Source organism: Ammospiza nelsoni, chromosome 19 (genome assembly GCF_027579445.1).
Source record: "Ammospiza nelsoni isolate bAmmNel1 chromosome 19, bAmmNel1.pri, whole genome shotgun sequence".
Classification (NCBI taxonomy): Eukaryota; Metazoa; Chordata; class Aves; order Passeriformes; family Passerellidae; genus Ammospiza; species Ammospiza nelsoni.
Window position 1 is genome coordinate 8305642 of NC_080651.1, and position 20424 is coordinate 8326065.

Below are 20424 nucleotides of genomic sequence, written 5' to 3' on the forward strand. Positions count from 1 at the left end.
TCCGCCCCCCTCGCGCGGCTCTCGCGCGGGCGGGGCGGGGCCCCGGGTCGCTCCGGCAACATGGCGGAGGCTGAGGGGGAGAGCCTGGAGTCGTGGCTGAGTGAGTACCGCGGGCGTGCGGGCACTGCCCGGCCCCCTCCGACCCCGGCCCCGCTGCCCCCCGGGCCCTCAGCCCCTTCCCAGCGCCTCCCTGCAGCCTCCGCTCGCCCGACCCCGCCACCCCCCTCAGCTGGGCGGGAGCGCCGGGGCCGTCCCGGGGAGGCCGGGGGGTGACAGCGCCCTGGGGACGGGCTGGCACAGCCCCCCGGGCACGGGGGAGTTTCGGCACACCGGGCACGGGGTCTCGGCACCCGGGGGAAGAGCCGGGGCCTCCCTCCCGGCGGTGCGCTCGGTGTGGGGCGCGGCCGGGGCCGGGGCCGGTGGCAGCTCCCCGCGGGACCGGGGGCACCGGGCAGCTCTGCGGCTCAGCGCCTGCCAGGCTGCTGCTTTTTCTTGTCCATAAAGGGTCCTGGTCCGCGTCTGTCCCTCCCGTCTCTTCCCTTGCCTGGGTTGTGGCCCGTCGAGTGTACAGCCTGAGTGCTGTTCGTGAGGTTCAGAATTGTGGGGGTTCCCAGATGAATTAATTTATTCGTGTGTTACACAACTGTGATGCTCAAGCAGACAAATCCTGCTTTATGCTTGGCTGCAGTTTCAGGGTAGTTGTGGATATCCATTCCGTACAGGCTGGAATGTATCAAACCCCTTTGTCAGGCTAAGGTGCCTTAAAGGTTAGAGGGGACAATCCCCCGTTGTTTGTTGGTGCCCAGCCCCTGCTGAGTGTCCCCTGCCTGTGTGTCTGTCCCATGGCATTTGGCCTCTGGCTGTACAGAACACAGGGATGTGATTCCTGAACAAGTCAGTCATAACTGTCATTGTTTTTTATATATTCTACGCACAGGAGCTCCTGCTGCTGTCCCTGGGAGGCCATGCTGCACATCATAGCCTGTTGCCTAGATTTTCTTCTCCTTTTTTTAATAGTTATTTGTTTGATTATGGCAGCAAGTGAAGTTCCAAGTAGTCAGGTACTGGGCAAACAGCAGATGGTCATTACCCCAAATACCTCAGACTGCAAAACCTGTTACCCTTGGAACTCTCCTTCCATAAACAAGATTACTCCTTCTTTCTTGGTATTTTTATATAAAATTCAAACATGTACATGCTGTCATGGTCTGTTATCCGAGTTACTGGCTGAAAGATGTTTTCATCTATTCTCAATTTAGCTCAATCCCTTCTGTCCCCTTACCGATTTTGCTCCTCCTCTGAACTCCTACAATTTGTCAATTTCTTTTGTTGTAGCCAGTGAGACACAAGAAGGAACACCCACATCCCTTCCTTGCAATATTTCTCTGAGGAGAGCTGACTCACCCAGTTCAGTTTGTGTGTGAAAATGTCTCTAGTAGGAAGGATAATTTGGGTTGTATAGCCTGGAATGCTTCCTGACTGCTTGTTTTCTGGGGATATTTTTTAATTGAGGAAGTTAAGGGAGACGTGATGTGTCCTTGGCCAAGGGGCTACAGGGAAGAGTTGCAAAGGCCTTACTCACTGTGAGAAGCATTGCAGCGAGCCTGATTGCAGCGGGGCACACATTTTTCAAGCCTTGAGTGCTGCTGTCAGATTTAGGAGGATGCTTTTCTGCCAGGTCACTGCTACAGGGATCGCTGTGGTGTGGCTGGATCGCCCCTCCCATCGCAGGGAGCGGAGCCGTGGGGCCGGGCGGGCAGGGCGGCTGCAGCTCCCGGCTCTGCCCTGCCCTCCCGAGGGGGTGCTGTGATCATGGCAAAGCCGTGGCTAGTGCCAGCCTTGAGGATGTGCCATGCCCGAGGGGGTGCTGTGATCATGGCAAAGCCGTGGCTAGTGCCAGCCTTGAGGATGTGCCATGCCCGAGGGGGTGCTGTGATCATGGCAAAGCCGTGGCTAGTGCCAGCCTTGAGGATGTGCCATGCTGTACCCCCCTAAGGGAACGGCTCAGCAGCACAGCCAACTTCACAGCCACGGGAAGATGGAGAATTTCTGACTGAAAGTGTTCCATTTTTTTCTTTTTTTTTTACCTGTGGTGGTGTGCAGCTTCCTGCTGCCCTGCCTCTGGCATCAGGTGGAGTCACAGAGCCATGAAGTAACATCATCCTCGTGTCCTGCTGCTGCAGCACAATCTGCGCCTCAGCCTGGGATGATCTGGCATCATCTGCATGTCCTGCCTCATTCCAGGCAGCTGGGATGAGAGAAGGTGATCCTTCCTGTCCCCTCCTGGCAGGCAGGCTCTGCTTCTGCTCTGAGCTGAAACACAAGAAGGTTAGGAGATAATGCCAGCTGTACAAACACAACTGGAGCCTTTGACTCCAATGCTGCTTTTTCTGCTGCGTCCAAAAGGAAGCTTCTTGTACCCTGCTCATGTCAGGCTAAGGCAGTGTTCCACTGTGGAACAGATGAAATGCAAATGGATAAAATATTATAACTGTCTCAATTTCTTTTTTCCTTTGTTTGTCTGGCTCAGTGTTCTTTTCTGCCCAGGACTGCAGAGTCTGACTGGACATGCCTGGGCTGGGAATCACAGGCTAAGCCTGACCTGGGGAAACTCTTTGTTGGGTGGCTTTTGGCTCATTTCAGTAGAGAAATGAACCCAGAGAACAGGAGCATTTGTTACCAGCCAGTAAATGGTCTCTGGTTCTCTTCCTTCCAGCTGCTCTGTGGTCCCCTGCTTTCCAGTATGGTTTCTCTCTAGGGAAGACAAACACCTTTGTTTCATATCTAATTATTAATCTGAATGTTGCCTCATTAGCATTTCAGTCTGGCAGAGCACCTGAGGGCTGAGAGGCTCTGATACTCAGGGTGGGTGTGAAGCAGCTTTGTTTGTCCTGAGCACATTTTAAACTAAAGCTGAAAACTGAGGCAGAAGTGGTGGCAGGACTGGAGCAGTGCCAAGACTTCAGTCCCCAGATTGCTAGCTTAGATTCATGTGGTTGCCAGTGTGAAATGGGATTTTCAGGAGGGGGACCAGGTGGACAAATGTCTATGGAAGCAAATAACTGGTACCAAATGGGCCTTGGTTGCAGTTTCAACAGAAAAGCCAAAGACTTGATACTCCAGAGCACCAACTCTTCATCCTGGACTGAATCCTTTCACATAAGGGTTGAAGCATATTTATGAGGCAGCACACACGAGCTCCTTGCCCACATTTTAAGCATTCTGCATAAAAAGAGAGGATTGTAAGTCACAACTTGATAGATGTGACACAGCTTCCTGCAGGTGAAGTGAGGGGATTCCACTGTGCTGGGAGGCTGAGTCCATGGGGCTGTGCTGAGCCTGGGGACAGCTATCCCTACACCCTGGTGTGTTGTGTCATGCAAACACATCAATCTCCAGAGCCAGGGCAGGACTTGTGATCAAGCTCATTAACTTTTATGAACCAAGGTTTCATATGGAGGTTTTATGGATGTTAGAAATAGGAAATTTCTTTATGTGGAACAGCACTTCCCTTTGGCAGTCACTCTCTCCTTCTGAGACTTCACTGTCTTTGTGTGAGAGCTTTTGCAGAAAAAAACTTAGATGAGTCTGAGAGCATGAAATAATCCAGTGTCATTGCAAAACGTTTTTGGAACAGCTTTAAAATTAACACTTTGAACATAGGAAACTTGGTTACATTTTCCTGTTTGTACCACATCATTTTCCTAATTTCAGGATGTGCATCCATCAAGGTCCAGCTGGTTGTGTGTCCTTATCTGTTTGTGCTCCTCCTGCATTTATTAAGTCAATTCCCTTAATTCCAGCCAGGAACTGAGTGATTTTTCTTCTGGGCCTGCTGAGCACAAGAGGTGCTTGGGAGCACCAAACCACCACAGTGCTGTTTGACTTGCATGAAGAGGCTTTAGATTGTTCTAAGCCCATGGTTTCATGATGGTGTTCATCAGTTGCAAATGTGGTGATAAGGTTTAGGTGCCACGTGCTTGGGGCAGTTGTTTGGCTCTGCAGAAGTTGTCTTTTAAACTGAGCTTCCCTTGAATCTCCTAAGACCAGCCTGGTAGCTTAGTGAGTTCTACAGGATGTTATCTTGCAGTCATTCCTCCCTCACTGCTGTCTTCTGCTCAGCTAGGGTCCCATGGAGGTCAGCAGTGGGCACAGAGATTCATTCACCAGTGCAATATTTTACCATGCCATCCATGGAAACGTTTACTTGCTTTACAAATACCATTCAGTGAGGAGGAAAACCTGAGCAAACCGTGCAGGATGGGCACAGTAGGAGAGCTCAGGTGCACTGGGAAAGGGAGGCTTTGGAGTAGATGCCTGACAGCTGTTTAGCTGTCTCTGGAAAGGTAAAAGGATATGCTTTAATGATGATAAAAAATGACACTTGGTAATGCAGCATGTGTTTGTTTTGTTATGCTTCCCTCTGAGATGAAAGTACAGAATTGTGTGCTGGGTTTTTTCCTGCCCTTCATCCCCTGCTCTATACTACCTGACTAAGCAATATTTAATTTCCTAAACCTCTTTCCATTATATTAAAATTTTTAGGAAGGTTTCTTAAAGGCCAGCTCTTAGATATATAGAGACAGGTACAGCACATTATTTCTTCCCTTACAAGAAAGAAAAACCATTATATCTGGTCATCTTGGCTGGAAAATTAGGTTAAAGCAGGAATGTGATCTCCTGTAAATTCATTGCTGCATCAGGGTTCAGTAAATACCTGGAGAAGATGCATTCAGAAGCAAAGAGGTGCTGATGCCTCACTACTCTGCAATCAGTGCAGTCAGTGAGGTCCTGCTGCTTGAGGGAGGATCCTTCAGGAGCCTGAAATAGCCCTGTCAGTAAAGTGTTGATCTCTTAGCTTCTGCATGTTGGATTTGAGTTCCTGATCAGGTGCAGGCTGCAGTGTTTATTACCTGCAAGAAGAACTCAATGTATAATAATAAATTTCAGTTCACAAATCCCAGGCATCAATCAAAACAGCTGGCACTCCAAAGGCAAGTGCTAATGCTAAGTGACTGATGTTAAACATCTGATCTTCCAGCTCTTCCTTCTGCAAAATTCCCAGGGAATACAAAAATAATTTCATATGTAGAAAGTGTGAGGGTTTAACCTTTAAAGAATTTATTGTTACAGCCAGATAGAAAGAGACAGCATTTCAGGCAGAGGAAACTGTGAGCTGAAATACTTTATTCTATGCTCTCATTTAAGGATATGAGAATAGCCTGTCTCTAAACACTTGAGATTTGGCCACCTGTTTTCTTTGGAAAGCAGTGGTTCTTACTGGATGTTTGGATGTCTCAGCTTGGACACACCCATTTCCCTGAACAGACATACCACGTGTGAACTTCCTTCTCCTTTGCTAGAGCTGGCAGTGGATGTCAGATGCTTTTCTCTAGGAAATGTGTGACTTTTTACACTGTTTCTTCTCTTGATTGATAATATGTTCTCTTTCCCTTGCCAAAGATAAAGCCACCAACCCATCCAACAGGCAAGAAGACTGGGAATACATCATTGGATTCTGTGACCAGATCAACAAAGAACTTGAAGGGTGGGTGTCCCAAACTTCTCTAGACTTAATAAATAAATGTTCACATTTTAAAGTGTGAAATTCCATTATCAAACATTTACAATTTTTTTATATATACTGATATCACAAGGAAGAGCTGGCTACAACAGAGAGAAGATGCTGCTTCTCCTGTGAAAGGCAGCATGGCTAATCCAGACTGAGCACTGGGAAACTGGGAATTCTGAATTCGCTTCTAATTTCAGGATCAGCACCTCCAGGGTTCTCATCTGGCCAAAATTATTCCATTTGCCAGTCTGTAAAATGGGGTTATCACTGATAATGCTGGCAGAGCTTCATATGTTTAAAATCTTTACTTGTAAGACACTTTGTTTAAACAGCAGAATTTGTGAAAGTGTTAAAGTCCTCCCTGGTGTTTACCTGTTCTGTTCTAGGCCTCAGATAGCTGTGAGACTCCTGGCTCATAAAATCCAGTCACCACAGGAATGGGAGGCAGTGCAGGCCTTGACAGTAGGTAGTCCTTACCCCTAAATCCAGGCATGTGTCCCATTGCATCACCTGGGTGGGGTAGAGGGGCACAGGGTGTGTCCATGGGGTCAGCTGGGCTGAGTGCCCTGATCCTGGGAGGGAGTGGGAGGTGGAAGGGAGCACAGTTCCATCCCTTAAGTGTCCAGAAACAACTCTGGGTTAGTTTGAGCTGCTTTCCTTTATCTTCAGGCAAGATTTGTGTTTATTGTTGAGGCCAAGTATTGAGATAACACAGACCCAGATGCACCTGATGAGGGTGGGACACCAGGTGTGCCATCCCTAAAGATGGGAGAGGGATGTCTGCATGGAGCAGGAATACTTGTCTCACTGACAGGGGCCCTTACCTCCCCTCTAAGCAGAGCACATACTGTTCTTGTAGGGTTTTCCCCTTTGCTTTCAGCCCCTGTTTCTGTTCCTTGAATGCAGGTGCTGGAAGCTTGCATGAAGAATTGTGGGAGAAGATTTCATAATGAAGTTGGGAAGTTTCGCTTTTTAAATGAGTTAATAAAAGTTGTGTCTCCAAAGGTTAGTCCCTGAGTGTTACAGCTGTAGCTGCTTTTTGTTTGACCTCTGTAAGCTACAGACAGCATCCAAAATATTTGCAGTGTTCTGTTTGGCTCATTGCACTTATTAGTGTATATTCAAGAGCATTTGTTAGCTAAGCTCTTGTTGTTTGGGGGATTTTTATGCCTTACTAAATTTCTCAGGAAGCTGTACTGAATTGCTATCACTATACAGTCTCTGGGCTGTTCTAATCCTTCAGGTAACTCTAAAGGGCTTCTAGAACTTGGGCTGTGTTGTTTTAAAAAACGAAATTCCAGTGATTGTGGAAGAGAAATGTGATGCAGAGGTTAAAACAAGAGGTTTGACAGCACACCATGGGGTTCTAGTCCTCATTCTGCTGACTTGCTGTGTAAAGAGTGCCAGGCTAAGTCCCTCAGCATTCATGATGAGTTTAATGTGCTGAAAATCCTCCCTATGGCATGATTGATGCAGCAATGCATTCCCAAATTCTCTCCCATAAGACAAGAGGAGGGGGTGGTTCTCTGTACTGCTGTAATTTTTAAAATAGCAAAATCCTGGAGCCAGCAGAACAGCTGCTTTTTCTTTTGCTGAAGGTAATCACAAAGCTTCTCTTCACTGTTATTTCAAATCTATTAGAGGAGAACCTTTTCCTCCTAATGAGATGTTCCTTGGACCATCTTGGAACTTGGATACTACACCTTAGAATGTATTTCACTGAGCTTCCATAGAGCTTTATTTTTAGAAAGAAATTAAGAACATGAAGAATTTGGATCTTTTTTCCCACACTTAGTACCTGGGGGACCGAGTCTCAGAGAAGGTGAAGTCCAAAGTGATTGAATTGCTGTACAGCTGGACTGTGGCATTGCCAGAGGAATCCAAAATCAAGGATGCCTACTACATGCTCAAGAGACAAGGTAGGGAGGCAGCTGCTCGCTCAAGCATTCTCTCCAGCCTGGGCTTTGAGCAAGAGTGTCACAAAATATATAGCTTTTAATTAAATGGGATCAAGACAAGCTCTGAGGGGAGATAGAACAAGGGAGAAATTCTCTGAAAAGCTTTTCATTATATGTAAATGCCTTGGGCAGGGTTGAGTTGGCTCAGTTAACTAAATTAGTGAAATACCTTGCAAATACTTTTGTTTTGGTTTGAAGGGCCTTTTCTAAGTTCTTTTTTTTTAATGGAAGTAGTTATTAGATTATTTGAACAAGTCTAATTTAAAGTGAAATAAGGGCTTCCAAGTAGCTTTTTGTGTTCTTTTAACTAAATGGCTTTGCAGCTGTTCCTTTAGTTCAGCTGACACACATTTCTTGTGTAGGCACAAAGAAAAAAACTCAGTAGCTTCACAAGAGAAATAGATTCCATGAAAGCTCTGGAAACCATCCTGTCTTATTAGGACACACATACTGGAAGTCATAACTGTCCCTTGCAGCACTGTGGATGGATAAACTAAAGGCTGAATGGGGCTGAAAATGGTTCCTCCCCTTCAGAGGCAGAGTTTATCTCATGTTGTGGGGTTGGGAGAGCAGCCAGGTGAAGTCAGCCTGGGGATGTGTTGTTCACTGGACAGATGTGTGTTGGCTCTAAGAGAAGGCTGGGAGTGCCTGTGTGCCCTGCCTGCTGTGAGTGTGTGTGCTGACCCACAGGATTCCTTTCTGCTTTCAGGGATTGTCATGTTTGATCCTGTGATTCCTGCAGACAGAACTCTGATTCCTTCCCCACCACCTCGTCCCAAGAACCCAGTGTTTGATGATGAGGAGAAATCCAAGGTATAGTGAAGGCTTGTGACAAAATCACTAATGTAAAGTGATTACTCAGTGCACATTTAGAATAAGGAAGCAAAGTATAATAATGTGGCTTTTATTTGGGGGGGGGGGATGATCTGTACTTTTGCAGGGTTCACTGCTTTGTCCACCTGCTTAACCCAAAGTTCCAGTTAAGACCTTGTCTGTGTTACCATTATGGGGTTACTTATGTTAAAGTGCCATCCTACTGAAGTACTGGAAAGCAGAGAATGTTTCACACACAGGAGGAAAAATAATGTATGAGAGGAATAACTGTCTAGTGCCAGAAGTCACTGAGATGTCACAGAATATGTCCTGTGTAAAAGCAGGAATGCAGCAACTCACATACATAATAAACTCTAAATGACTCCTGCTGAAGTCCCTGTAACTATGGAAGCTATGTGAGCTTTGTAACACTGGGATGTATCCCTTTTCCCCTGAATTGTTCATATGGAGTCCTTTTCTTTTGCTCAAGGGTCTTTATTTGTTTCCTGACTATAATTTTCTTGTCTTTCAGCTCCTAGCCAAGCTGCTGAAAAGCAAAAACCCGGATGATTTACAAGAGGCCAACAAACTTATAAAATCCATGGTAAAAGAGGTAAGAAATTCCTGTAGGATTGGTTCAGGTAAGCAGTCTGCTTTCCAGGTTTTAAGCAGTTTGACTTCAAATGGTGGAGAGCTTAGGATTTGATCTCTAGCTTGTACCTAGGAGATGTTTGTGTCACAGAAATTTGATGTTTGTGTCTACAGTTGGTGTCTCTGGTGGATGATGGGGCAGGAATTGAATGTCTCTTGTAAATAACCACATTCCCATCACTCAAGGTGGGATTTCATATCAAGGTTTGGTGGGAGCATTGTGGTAACTCCCCTGGATGCTGAGGACTGAGTCACTGGACTGGTTTTTCTCACAAACAAGTCATGGAAACACCTTCCTGTTTGCAGTGCTGCATCCACCCATGGCAGTCATTCCAATCTCTGGAGTCCAGGAAATGACTCACTGGGATTCTGGCAAATAAAAGGATACCTTCTGGACTGTAGTGGTTGTATAGGTTACCAAGATACTTCATTCAAGCTCCTCTTGTCCCCAGGGCAGATTCTCCTGCGTCTTCAGTTGAAATCTCCAGTCAGAGATGGGTGGACATTTTCCACCAGAGTGTGCTTGTTGTTTCTAGTAAATGCTTTGCCTCAAACACCTCTCTTTTGTTAAGTGGCATCAAGTGAACCAAAAAAAAAAAAAAAAAATCTTCTGAAAAGGTCAGAAAGAAACTTCTTGGAACTTTTTTAGTGGTGTAATTATACATTGAAGTCTATCTAATGAGACTTTTTGGAAATATGGGGTTGCCTGTAATTTCAGAATGGTGGTGAAAAGACAATAAAATAAACAAAGCTTCACATGAATGAAGAAGGGTTTTGTTTCCTTTTTTCTGGCTTAATCTTTAATAGTAGTTACTTGACACATTGGCAGATAATATCTGTGTTTGTGTTGCTGTGAGCTTTCAGAAGGAAACTCATCCTTTCTGTCTGTGCTTTCCACCCTGAAGGATGAGGCTCGGATCCAGAAGGTGACAAAGCGCATGCACACGCTGGAGGAGGTGAACAACAACGTGAAGCTGCTGAATGAGATGCTGGTTCATTACAGCAAAGAGGACTCATCAGAGGCTGACAGGGAGCTCATGAAGGTGGGTCTGAGCTGCTCCTTCTTCCCAGCAATCCTGGAGTCAGTCCTTTCTTACAGACTTGAGTTTTGCAGAGAATTGCAAACACTGCAGTAGAATGGAGAGCAGTGGTGAGAAACAGGAGCAGTTGCTGCAAACAGCAGGCAAGAAAAAAATCCATGGTTTTAGTGCCTTTCACCAAAAGACTGGGTGGGGAGTAGCTCCATTTCATCTATGCTTGAAGTGAGGTGCAGCTGTTCTCCAGAGGTGCAGCTTGGCAGAAGCTGCAGTTTGTAATTCTGGACCTTATAAGGGCACACAGCTTGCAGGTCATAACTGTCTGTTGCAGCACTGTGGATGAATAAACTAAAGGCTAAATGGGGCAGGAAATAGTCCCTCCCCTTCAGAGGAAAAGTTTTAGCTTGTGTTTCAGGCTTAGGAGGACATCAGTGAAAATCAAAATGATCACCAGGGATGACTTGGTAGGCCCGGAGCCTTTAAGAATTGCACATTATCTTATTAAAAAAAATCAAACCCACTTATTTTTAACAACAAAGTCTTTAAAGAGTGGTAAGAAACATGTTTGTTTCTGTGAACCATTTTGTTACTGCCACCTTTCTGCTGTGTGGCTGCAGACTCAGTAGTGGTTGCAGCACAATTGAAGCCTAATTGCTGAAGCATGATTCTGCTTTTTTAGGGACTGCTGTACAAGGAAGGAACATGCCTTTTGGATTACAACTTGACCATAGGTGCTGATGTGAGGGAGGACTGAGAAATGTGTTGGCAATGCAGGTTGTGTTACCCCAGGCTCATGTAATGCTGCTGGGCATTGTGAGCTGGGCACAGAGGCCATCCTGGCTGTGCAGCCACACTGGCACAGTCAGCATAGTGAGACTGGTCTGTTCTGGGGGTCATTCTGTGCTGACTGGTGCTGCTGGCAGTGGCTCCTGGCTGGTGAAACCCTCTGTCCTGATCTGTCTTTCAGGAGCTGTACGAAAGGTGTGAAACCAAAAGACGGACACTGTTCAAGCTGGCCAGTGAGACAGAGGATAATGACAGCAGTTTGGGTAAACTAAACCACACTTTTCCTTTTTAATTGCTTTTGTGCTCCTTGCCTTTGTAAGGGTTCAGCTATAAAGTCATTTCCTCACTGTGGGTTCCTGTTGCTTTAATAAAGGACAGGCCTTCTCTCTTTGTGCTTATCATTTCAGTTCAGGCTAGGACTGGACAGTAAAGTTGGTTCAGGGGGATGGGAGCAGTAATGGGGGACAGCTGCTGCTTTGGGAGGGGAAGGGAGTTGCTGTGGGGAACAACCTTGGGCTCATTTTTTTCTTGGTACTGCAATGTGTGTGGAGCTAGAAAAGGTCAGGGTATTGCTTATAGAAATGTGGCACAGGCTGAGTGATGGAGCTCATAGCAAAATATTCATGAATTTTCTTGCTGATTATTTAGCTGAAAACTGAGCACTCTCAGCATTAGTGGGAACAAAGTGACTAAAGCCTTGGAGGTCATTTTTATCTCTCTTGTAGGGGATATTCTGCAGGCCAGTGACAATTTATCACGTGTGATAAATTCTTATAAAAAAATAATAGAAGGGCAAGTGATGAATGGTGAAGTGGATCTCCCTGGGATGTCTGTAGTGGAAGGTGAGTTCCTGGGAAGCCAATTGTTTAATTTTTGAATCCTGCAGTTCTAAGTGTTTTGAGCAATGTTTCCTGTTTTGTTAAAGTAGCTTTTGATGGTTCTTGTGGCCAACAGTTTGTGAATCAGAGGGGAACAAGAAGGCTTCTGAGCAGTGAATAAACAATTCTGGACAGCTGCAGTGCTGCAGCTTTGCATTCTCCATTGCTCATTCCATATTATTGAGACCTTTGATGACTTCAGTAGCAAACCTCCATGTGAGCAGTTTGTGTGGCTGGAAGTTCTCATACATTTTCCTCCCCACATTTATCCTGTTTCTTAATGGTAATGTGTAAGAAGAAGATAATTTAATCAAAAACATTTAACATTTTATCAAACAAGAGCTGAAGAGTAGGAGCTGGACCAGGGATCCTTTTCCTGGTTTTGCAAGTAATTCCAATCTGTGAATTCAGGCCAGTTGCCTATTTCACACTTGAACTTCACCATTTGAAAGCTCTGGACATGAGTGTGACAGAATTACCACTTGAGACTCAAACATTTTTGCTGCTGCCTGGCAGTATCTTACAGGGACAAGACTGTTCTAAATATGAAGATTGAGATGGTATGAATTTCCTTCAGCTTTCCAGATCTCTGATAACCTCTGTTTGTTATAATGCTGTAGGATCTCCCAAAGCTTCATCTGAGTTCAAAAGATTTTTGAAGAGATCACGAATTTCATCCTTTTAAGTATCTGTGTTGATTTACATAGTCCAGACAGCAAATATCCTTTCTCTGTTACAAAGAGCCATAAGCCATGCTCAGATGAGGATCTCTCTGCTAATTTCTTGCACACACTGGGTTTGCTCTGAGCCTTTTGCCTTTTTTCCTAGTAGTGCTCTTCTCCTGTCTGCTGCAGGGAGTAACTCCACCAACAATCTCAACACCCTGATCGACCTGGCTGGACTGGACGTCAGCAGCGCGCCGCCGCCTCCGCTGCCCCCCAGGAGCCTGGCAGCTGCCCCCAGCCCAGCCCCCAGCCCAGCCCCTGGCCCAGCTGAGATCCCCATCCTCCCTCCTCCTCCCCAGGCCTTCGTGCCCCCGCGCAGCTCCGCCAGCCAGGGGGAAACAGCGCCCGCTCAGCAGGGCGGCACAAGCAACTCCCTGTCCTTGCTGGATGAGGAGCTCCTGTGCTTGGGTAAGCTGCTGAGGGGTCTGCAAAAGGGCTGCTCAATCCATCCTAAGAAAGGCTACTTTTGTGTTCTCCGTGTTCCTGGGTTCCAGGGAACGCTCCCTTGTATCATTCTGAGTATGAGCCCTGGTCAGTGAGTCAGTATTAAAATCTTCCCAGAGCTGGCTGCAAGAAAGTAACTGTTTAGTGCAATTGAAGTTTGATCTCTGGGGCTGCTGGGGCATGCTGTGTCTACAGGCTGCAGTTTGGGACAGATGAAGCCCTGATTGTAGGGTTGTGCTAAGGAGAAGGTGCCTCAGAAGGGCTGTGCCTAGGAGCCTGCAGGATGCCTGTCTGTGGAGCCCAGGTGTGAACAGCAGAAGGCAATGCTAATCAGGATGGGTTAGAAGAGCTGAGTGCAGGGCATGACTGTTGGCTGCTGGTGCTGTCAGTCTCTTCCTCATCACAGACTTGCAGTCCATCTCAGTGTTTCATCAGGTTCTTGGGCTCTGGAAGAACTGAATCAAGTTTTGATGGTACTGAAACAGCAGCCAAAGAATTAGACTGAATTCATTTTCTCCTCCTGTTTTTTCCTTCAGGCCTGAATGACCCAGCCCCTGCAGCAGGGAAGGAGACCTCAGAGAACAACCAGTGGAGCATGTTTGAGGTACAAAGGAGGAGTCTCAGGGAAGGGGAGGGAAGGAGAGAGAGACTGATGTTGTGGGAGGTCTCAGGATACACTGTCACCTTGGAAAAGCATGTGATCACACACACAGGCAAAGGGGCAGTCTGGCTTAGCCCCAAAAAGTGGGATAGCTGTGTTTGAGCAGAGTAGGTATCCCTGAACCTGGCTTTCTCAGTGTTCCATCTGTCCCCATGATGTTAGTCCTTGCTTTGCTTAAATTACACATCAGATGTAGCCCTGTCTTAGGCCACAGACTTTGCTGCTTGTCACCCAGAACCTGTTTTTGTGGTAAACCTTTGTCCCTCTGTAAGAGAGCAGTGCATCTCTGCATCAGGGCCAGCAGTGAGTTAGAGCATCTGCCTGTCCTCTCTTCCAGAATGAGCAGTTGGACCTGGATTTCTTTAATCCGAAGATGGTGACTGTTGCTTGCAACCCTGCAGGGAATCCCCTTCTCCATCCCACATCACAGAGCACGTGTGGGACATCAGCCACGCTGCCTTCTGCTTTCCCAGCCTCCCAGCCTGCTCCCAGCATCCCAGCCCCAAACTCAGCACCGTTTGTATTTCCTGCTGTGCCAGCTGCCCCTGCAGGGCCTCCTAAGAATATTCCAGCTGCTCCTGGCTACTTCAGCTCATCTGTGGGGGGCAATATGTCACATAAGATGGATGCATTGGGACAACTCCTTGAAGAAGCCAAAGGGTAACCAAAAGTCCTGACTTTGCTTTGGCTCTGCAGTTAGAAGCCAAGCTCACTGCAGTGCCAGATTCTGAGGGTGACTTTCAATTCTCTGCTTTGGTAGAAATGTGGGATTGGGATTTTTCTTCTCAGAGGTTTCAGTTTACAAACTAATATGAGTTTCCCACCTCTGGGAGGGAAAGGCAGGCAGAGCACACAGCTGTACTGTTACCTGACCCAAAGGTGTGGTGTGAAGGACAATTAGCTGTTAAGGTACAACAAGAGGCCCCATTTCCTTCCTGACTTAGAGAAGTGACCCCAACCTGACCACCACCCTTGTCCTTCTAGTTCTCATGTGAGACTGTGCAGAGTCACGGACTCCAGCCTGACTCCAGGCTGCTGCTTTGTCCTTGTGTTAAGCTGTTACCTCTGGGTATTGGTGAAATTCCTGCTTCCCTTCCAGCTCCATTCACCATGGCTTTTCTGTCTCTCTTGCAGGAGTGCCACCCAAGGCATGGTGACACCTTCAGTGTTCCCTGGGGTGACTTTGCCAAGCACTGTCACCCCTGCCCCATTAGCAGCACCTGCAGGGCTGGCAGCCACTGCCTCTGGGGCCCCTCCAGCTCCCTTCCCAAGCAGCTGCCCTGCTGGATCAGGAAGTCCTCTCTTCCAGCCAACATCATTCCAGCAGCAAGGCAGTCCCATGAAAGCACCTGAAATTTCTTTGGCCAATGTCCACGTTCCCCTGGAATCCATTAAACCCAGTAAGTATTTCAGGTTTTTCACTTTGCTCTGGATACTTTTAAAGGCAAAGCTTCTTGTCAAATTTCATGAAATAGAGAGAAGGGATGAGCAGCTCCAGCTGAACATGCTGATCACCTGGTGCTGCCTTATTGGAATATGAATCCCAATATTTCCAGGTAGGTTGTGCCTGGGCCAGTCTGACCCTTACTGCTGGCCAAAGGCAGCAACTGTGGTGTTTCACCCCAGAGACACCTTTGGCTGGCTGGAGGTTGCACCTGGGCAGTGAACAAGTCCAGGCTTGTAGAAACTGAATTTACCTCAGGTGGGAAGGCTTCAGGCTAAGGTGAGGAGGAAAAGGAGACGGATTCTGTCGGAGGGTTAATATCCAGAGTTTATTCCATCGTCACAGAGGTCTGAATCGTGGTAACAGCTCCAACAGAATCCCGAGCACTTGGTCTGATTGTCCTTTTAAGCTCCTGGGGGAGGGGGAGGGAAGGGACAGGTGAGCCACCAACCAGGTGGGAGGGGCAGGGTCTCAGGGGAGGATGACACCCAGACAGGCCAATGACCTCTGGGCATAGGGGCATCTTTTGAACTTGACCAACCGCACGAAGCCTTCCTGGAATGTTAAACCTGATTGACAGAACTCACTCAGCAAGGGGGCGAGGGGGGAAGGGAGGTATTGGCACACCTGGGGGAGGGACACGGAAGTTTAAAACAGGATATTACAACACACTGCAACATCTGCCTCCGACCCTGTGCTGCAGCACAAACCTGGATGCTCTCCCTTCTCCCCCTGTCAGGCAGTGCCCTGCCCGTGACAGCCTACGACAAGAACGGTTTCCGGATCCTGCTGCACTTTGCCCGGGAGTGCCCGCCCGGCCGCTCGGACGTGCTGGTGGTGGTGGTGTCCATGCTGAACACGGCGCCGCTGCCCGTCAGGAACATCGTGCTGCAGGCGGCCGTGCCCAAGGTAGGGACACGTGGCACTGCAGCCAGGGAGGCCTGGCCGTGGACTCTGGGGCTTGGGACAGCCAGCTCTGACCTTTCCACAGGCTCTGCTTGTGGGGATACCGGTTATTGGTTTTTCTGGGTCTGGATTGAAGGCACTTGAGACAGTAATTCATGTTCAGACTCAGGTGTTTATTATTTCCTATCAGTAAAACAGTCTCACTACTGTGAGTTCAGCAGCTTTTCATTAGAAGGCACAAAATGGCCAACAATCTCTTGTTACAAGGTCTTTTAAGACTAAATTATCCAATTAAGAACTGACACCTAGATTATTTTCCCTTTTAACCCAATAACTGATCTCAAAGAGCTGCAATGGGGACTTTTCCACCCAATTACAAAATGCCACCCAAACCCATGAAGAAGGAGGAAGAAGAAGCATGAAGAAGAAACCCAGGATGACACCCTGTGCCCTCCATCTTGCTTCCATCCACAACATACTAAAAATCCCAAAACCTCAATTTCTCACCCAGTGATACAACTACACTACTCTCTATAATCTATTTCACACTTTTGTGGATTCCAGTTCATCTTAAAGGCTAGGAAACTTTCTCCATGAATGAGGGTCAAAGTCAGTGCTCCCCTGGGGGTCAGGGCAGACAGACAAATATTCCCAGTGCCCTTTCCAGAACACAAAGGTTCTTGTCAGAGGCAGAAAACACTGAGCAGGATAAGTCAAGATCTGCTTGTTCCTATTGTGTTTTGCAAGCCGGGCTGGCTCTTGTTCCCTCATTCTCACTTGTGGGTTGATTCTCTTCCATTTGGATATGGGCTGTTGTCCCCCCAGCCTGTGCATGCATCCTTCATTGTCCCCAGGGCAGGAGATCATCCCTGAGGTTCTGTTTTCTATTTCATTTGCAGTCCATGAAGGTGAAGCTACAGCCACCCTCTGGCACTGAGCTGTCTCCCTTCAATCCCATCCAGCCACCAGCTGCCATCACCCAGGTCATGCTTCTGGCAAATCCTGCCAAGGTGAGAGGGGCACTGGGGTTTATCCTGCTCTCTTCAGACATGCTTGATATCAGCTGAACTCTGTGGAGGGGTGGGACCAAACATTTGAGCAGCTACAGCTGTTTGTTCCTAAAAGTTTGGACTTGATGATCTTGGAGGTCTTTTCCAACCTGATTTATCTGTGATTCTAATGTGCCCTCCAGAAGTGGTTACTATGGAATGTTGGTGTTTCAGTTCAGGGCTAGAGGAGGCTCTTCCCAACAGTCTTGGCAGGGAGAGGCATGAGAAGGAGCAGTGTACTTCTTCCAGGCAAAGGGTAAGGACCATGTCAGGCTCAGCTTTAAAGGGAAGCAAAGCTGCCTCAGGAGTTTGACTCTCCTGTGCATTGAAGGTGCCTGGCTTTGCTGATAATTAGATCAATGCTAAATTAACTGGTGCTGTAGCAGTACTTTTGATGAACCAGCAGGCAAATGTCAGATCTTGTCTGTTCCATCGTTCTCTGTGACCAGGGACACAATGGGGTTGACACTTCCCTTTCTGCTGATGATGCTAGGAGCATCTGAGAAGATGTTTTTCCTTGCTGTAGTCACTCATGCAGTCAGCCAGCTCTGCAAGCACAAAGCTGAAGGACTTTCTAATTGTTTGACAAATTTAAATGTTTATACTTGAGAATTACAATGAAAGTGCCCTTGAAGTATCAGCTGAAATCTCAGATAAAAGGATGAATGTTAGAGAGGTTTAGTGGGTGTTTAAAAAATTTTGTGGCTTGATTGAAGGGCTGCTTCCATCTCATGCTTACTGGATTGCAAGGCATTTTTCAGAGCAGGAACTGTTTTATCTTCCTCCACATGATGAGGAATGTCATTTTTGGAACTTTTCCAGCAGCAGTCTTTAGGCTCTTGGGAGAGCAACTGAGCAACTGGCCATGTCTGTGCAGTCTGTGCTCACAGGTCATTCATGCTCTTCTCATTCTGCTCCATGCTAAGCAGTAAAAGTTTTTTGGTATGAAAAGTGTAAGGTGAATAACTCAGGTTTGTAAATAGCTGAACTCAATGAACTTAACCTGAACCCTCCTGCCCCTGCTCTGCACAACAGAAAGCTTGTGCTCTCTGTAGAGCTGTAACAGTGAAGTGTTTTGTTCAGGGCTGTTGAGCTGGGACTGTTCTCACATTGCTTTTGGGTTTTGTCTTTCCTGCAGGAGAAGGTGAGGCTGAGGTACAGATTGACCTTCACCCTGGGAGATCAGCCCAGCACAGAAGTGGGTGAAGTGGATCAGTTTCCCCCGGTGGAGCAGTGGGGGAATCTATGACCTTAGGACACTGCCAGAGACTGTGACAGGACCAGGGCAGGATCCCACAGGACTGGAACGGATGTGCCGTGGGGAGGGACACACATGCTATCCACTGGTGATGTTCAGCTTTGTTTACATGTCCTGACCACTCTGCTTGTAGCTTTAGTCCAGAATGTTGTGCCCCACGTTTGAAGGGGCCCTGGAACACTTACGCCAAGCATGAACTGAGAGGCAGCCAGCCACAGGCGCTGCTGGCTGCTTTTACTTTGACCTCTGGGTGAATCTGGTTCTATCTTCCACTCTATTAAACTTGAAGTTACTGTATTTTGAGGGAAGACCTGTCAGCAGAAGGGGATTTAGTTGGCTTTTCCTGCACTGCTGTCCAGAGATCCCGACAGGCTGTGGGGTGATGATGCCGCGAGCGAGCGCAGAGCCCTGCCGGACCCTCCTGGGCCTGTGACCTTGTGCCACACGGGCCCGTGAGCATGCTGAGCAGTAATGCTGCTCCATGAGGGAATGCTTCCTTTTTTACACTGAGACAGCACTTAGCTCCCTTCCCCCTCTCCTGCTTCATTCCCAAGGGCCCGTGTAAGCAGCCCCTCGCTCCGTGTGTGCCATACTGCTGTATCTTTACTTGTTCTATTTATTTTATGCTGCTGGCTGCCACCCTGGGGCATCCATTTGGGGCAGCTGGTGCTGAGTTTTGTCTGCAAATGGTTGCACTGGTTATTTTTTTGCTTTCATTGCATTCCATAGTGTGGGGAAAAGAGGAAATTGCATGGTGAGGAGGAAGGAGGGCTGGAGGGTATTGGTCAATATTGGAGGACAGCACCTGGAGCACAGAACTGTTTTTACAATCACTAGTCAGGGCAAGTGACTGAATCCAGGGATAAAGAGAGATGCCTCTCATGTCCCCTCATGCAAGCAGTGTTACTGGAATAGTCAAATACTGTGTTTTATTGAGCTGAGTACAATGACCTACAAGATGTAAATAATCGAGCCGCAGAGTATTAAAACAGAACAAGCAGGCAGAGAAAGGAAGAGGCTCCTCTGGGCTGTGATGGGGCCTGTGCTGGGTAAATGCCCCATTTTCTTTGTTCCCTGTATTAAGTGGCAAAGTGCAATTGTCCCCACAAAGGGGAAAAATGTTTTGCTGGACATCAGTGCTAACAGAAGAGCTGATCCCTTAGCTGCAACCTCCTAGAAATAAGGTGTAAATCACCACAACTTGGTTCCAGCAGCCCCTTCTTTCTTCTCAGTTTCCAGTCTCAAGCAGTGCCTCAGTGAGCCCTGACAGACTGTTGTAAATTAATGGGGGTTTTTAGCACCCATTGACACGAACACAGAGAGGTGCCTGCTCAGTCCTTGGACACTCAGCTCTGCATTTCCAGCAGGGCTGTCAGCTCTTCTCAAACGTGGAGTGGGGGCAGCACAGAGAAAAGCAGTACAGAGGCTCCTGCCTCATGTAGGAAAACTCCACAGGAGAACATGATGCTGGAATGAATGGTGGCTGTAAAACCATTGCTGCAAACACAGCTTGCAGTTATTCATAGTTGAATTTTCTTTACTATGCTGCAGAGTAAAAATCCCTATAAATGAAAAAATGGGATTCACAAGCCTCAGGCCCTCATCAGAGGTACCAGGCAGCTGCAGGAACCCCTGAAGGTGGAATTCAGGCTTGTCCTGCTCTGAAGCCTGTGGAGAGCTCAGCCTTGTCAGCTCCTGGTGCAGAAGCCAGGGGAGAGGGATGGGTTGTTTGGATACTAAAGAAAGTTGTTTTAAATTGATGGACTGGGAGATAATGGACAAGGAGAGAATTCTTTCTGCCTCAGACATGTTCTTGCCAGCACTTTAGACACAGTAGGCATGGGGGCAGTGCCTGGGTGGTGTGTCCTGAGGAGCAGGGCACTGCTTCCCTGCATGTGGATCTCACTGTGACTTGGAGGAAGGCAGGAGAGCACAGGTGCTTTCAGCAGCAGCAGCCACTCAGACATGGACACACACCACGGTCCTGCTGCTTTGGAAATTAAACCATGAATGTTCCTTGTCTGTAGGGTGAGGTGCCTGCTTCATCCCCAGCAGTCCTACCTGTACATACATCTCCAATGCATTTGTGCTGCTGCATGTTGAATAAATCATTTTCCCTACCTGGCTCTGTGCTGGCCCTTTCTCGTGACAGCTTCTGCAGTGCAGTGCTGCTTCTGGAAAGCCTCAGACTCAAACTATGGACTCAAGACCCTCCTAAGCAAAAATAGAGGTTGCCATTTCT

At 47.5% G+C, this 20424-nt stretch overlaps 1 protein-coding gene across 2 annotated transcripts; it reads left to right on the forward strand.

Annotated features, from left to right (window-relative positions):
* Positions 1–21: 21 nt before the first annotated feature.
* On the forward strand, positions 22–20302 carry GGA3 (golgi associated, gamma adaptin ear containing, ARF binding protein 3). 2 transcript variants are annotated; one of them, XM_059485871.1, is made up of 17 exons: positions 22–100; positions 5464–5548; positions 5959–6034; positions 6479–6577; positions 7368–7491; positions 8240–8343; positions 8876–8956; positions 9900–10037; positions 10999–11080; positions 11543–11659; positions 12550–12828; positions 13401–13468; positions 13863–14185; positions 14660–14925; positions 15709–15878; positions 16775–16885; positions 18063–20302. In XM_059485871.1, exons 1-17 carry the CDS (start codon positions 61–63, stop codon positions 18171–18173), a joined length of 2274 nt encoding a protein of 757 aa, XP_059341854.1. In that variant the 5' UTR covers positions 22–60; the 3' UTR covers positions 18174–20302. The 2 variants fall into 2 exon arrangements, with proteins under 2 accessions (XP_059341854.1, XP_059341855.1); XM_059485872.1 differs by lacking the exon at positions 22–100 and adding an exon at positions 2139–2328.
* Positions 20303–20424: the final 122 nt, after the last annotated feature.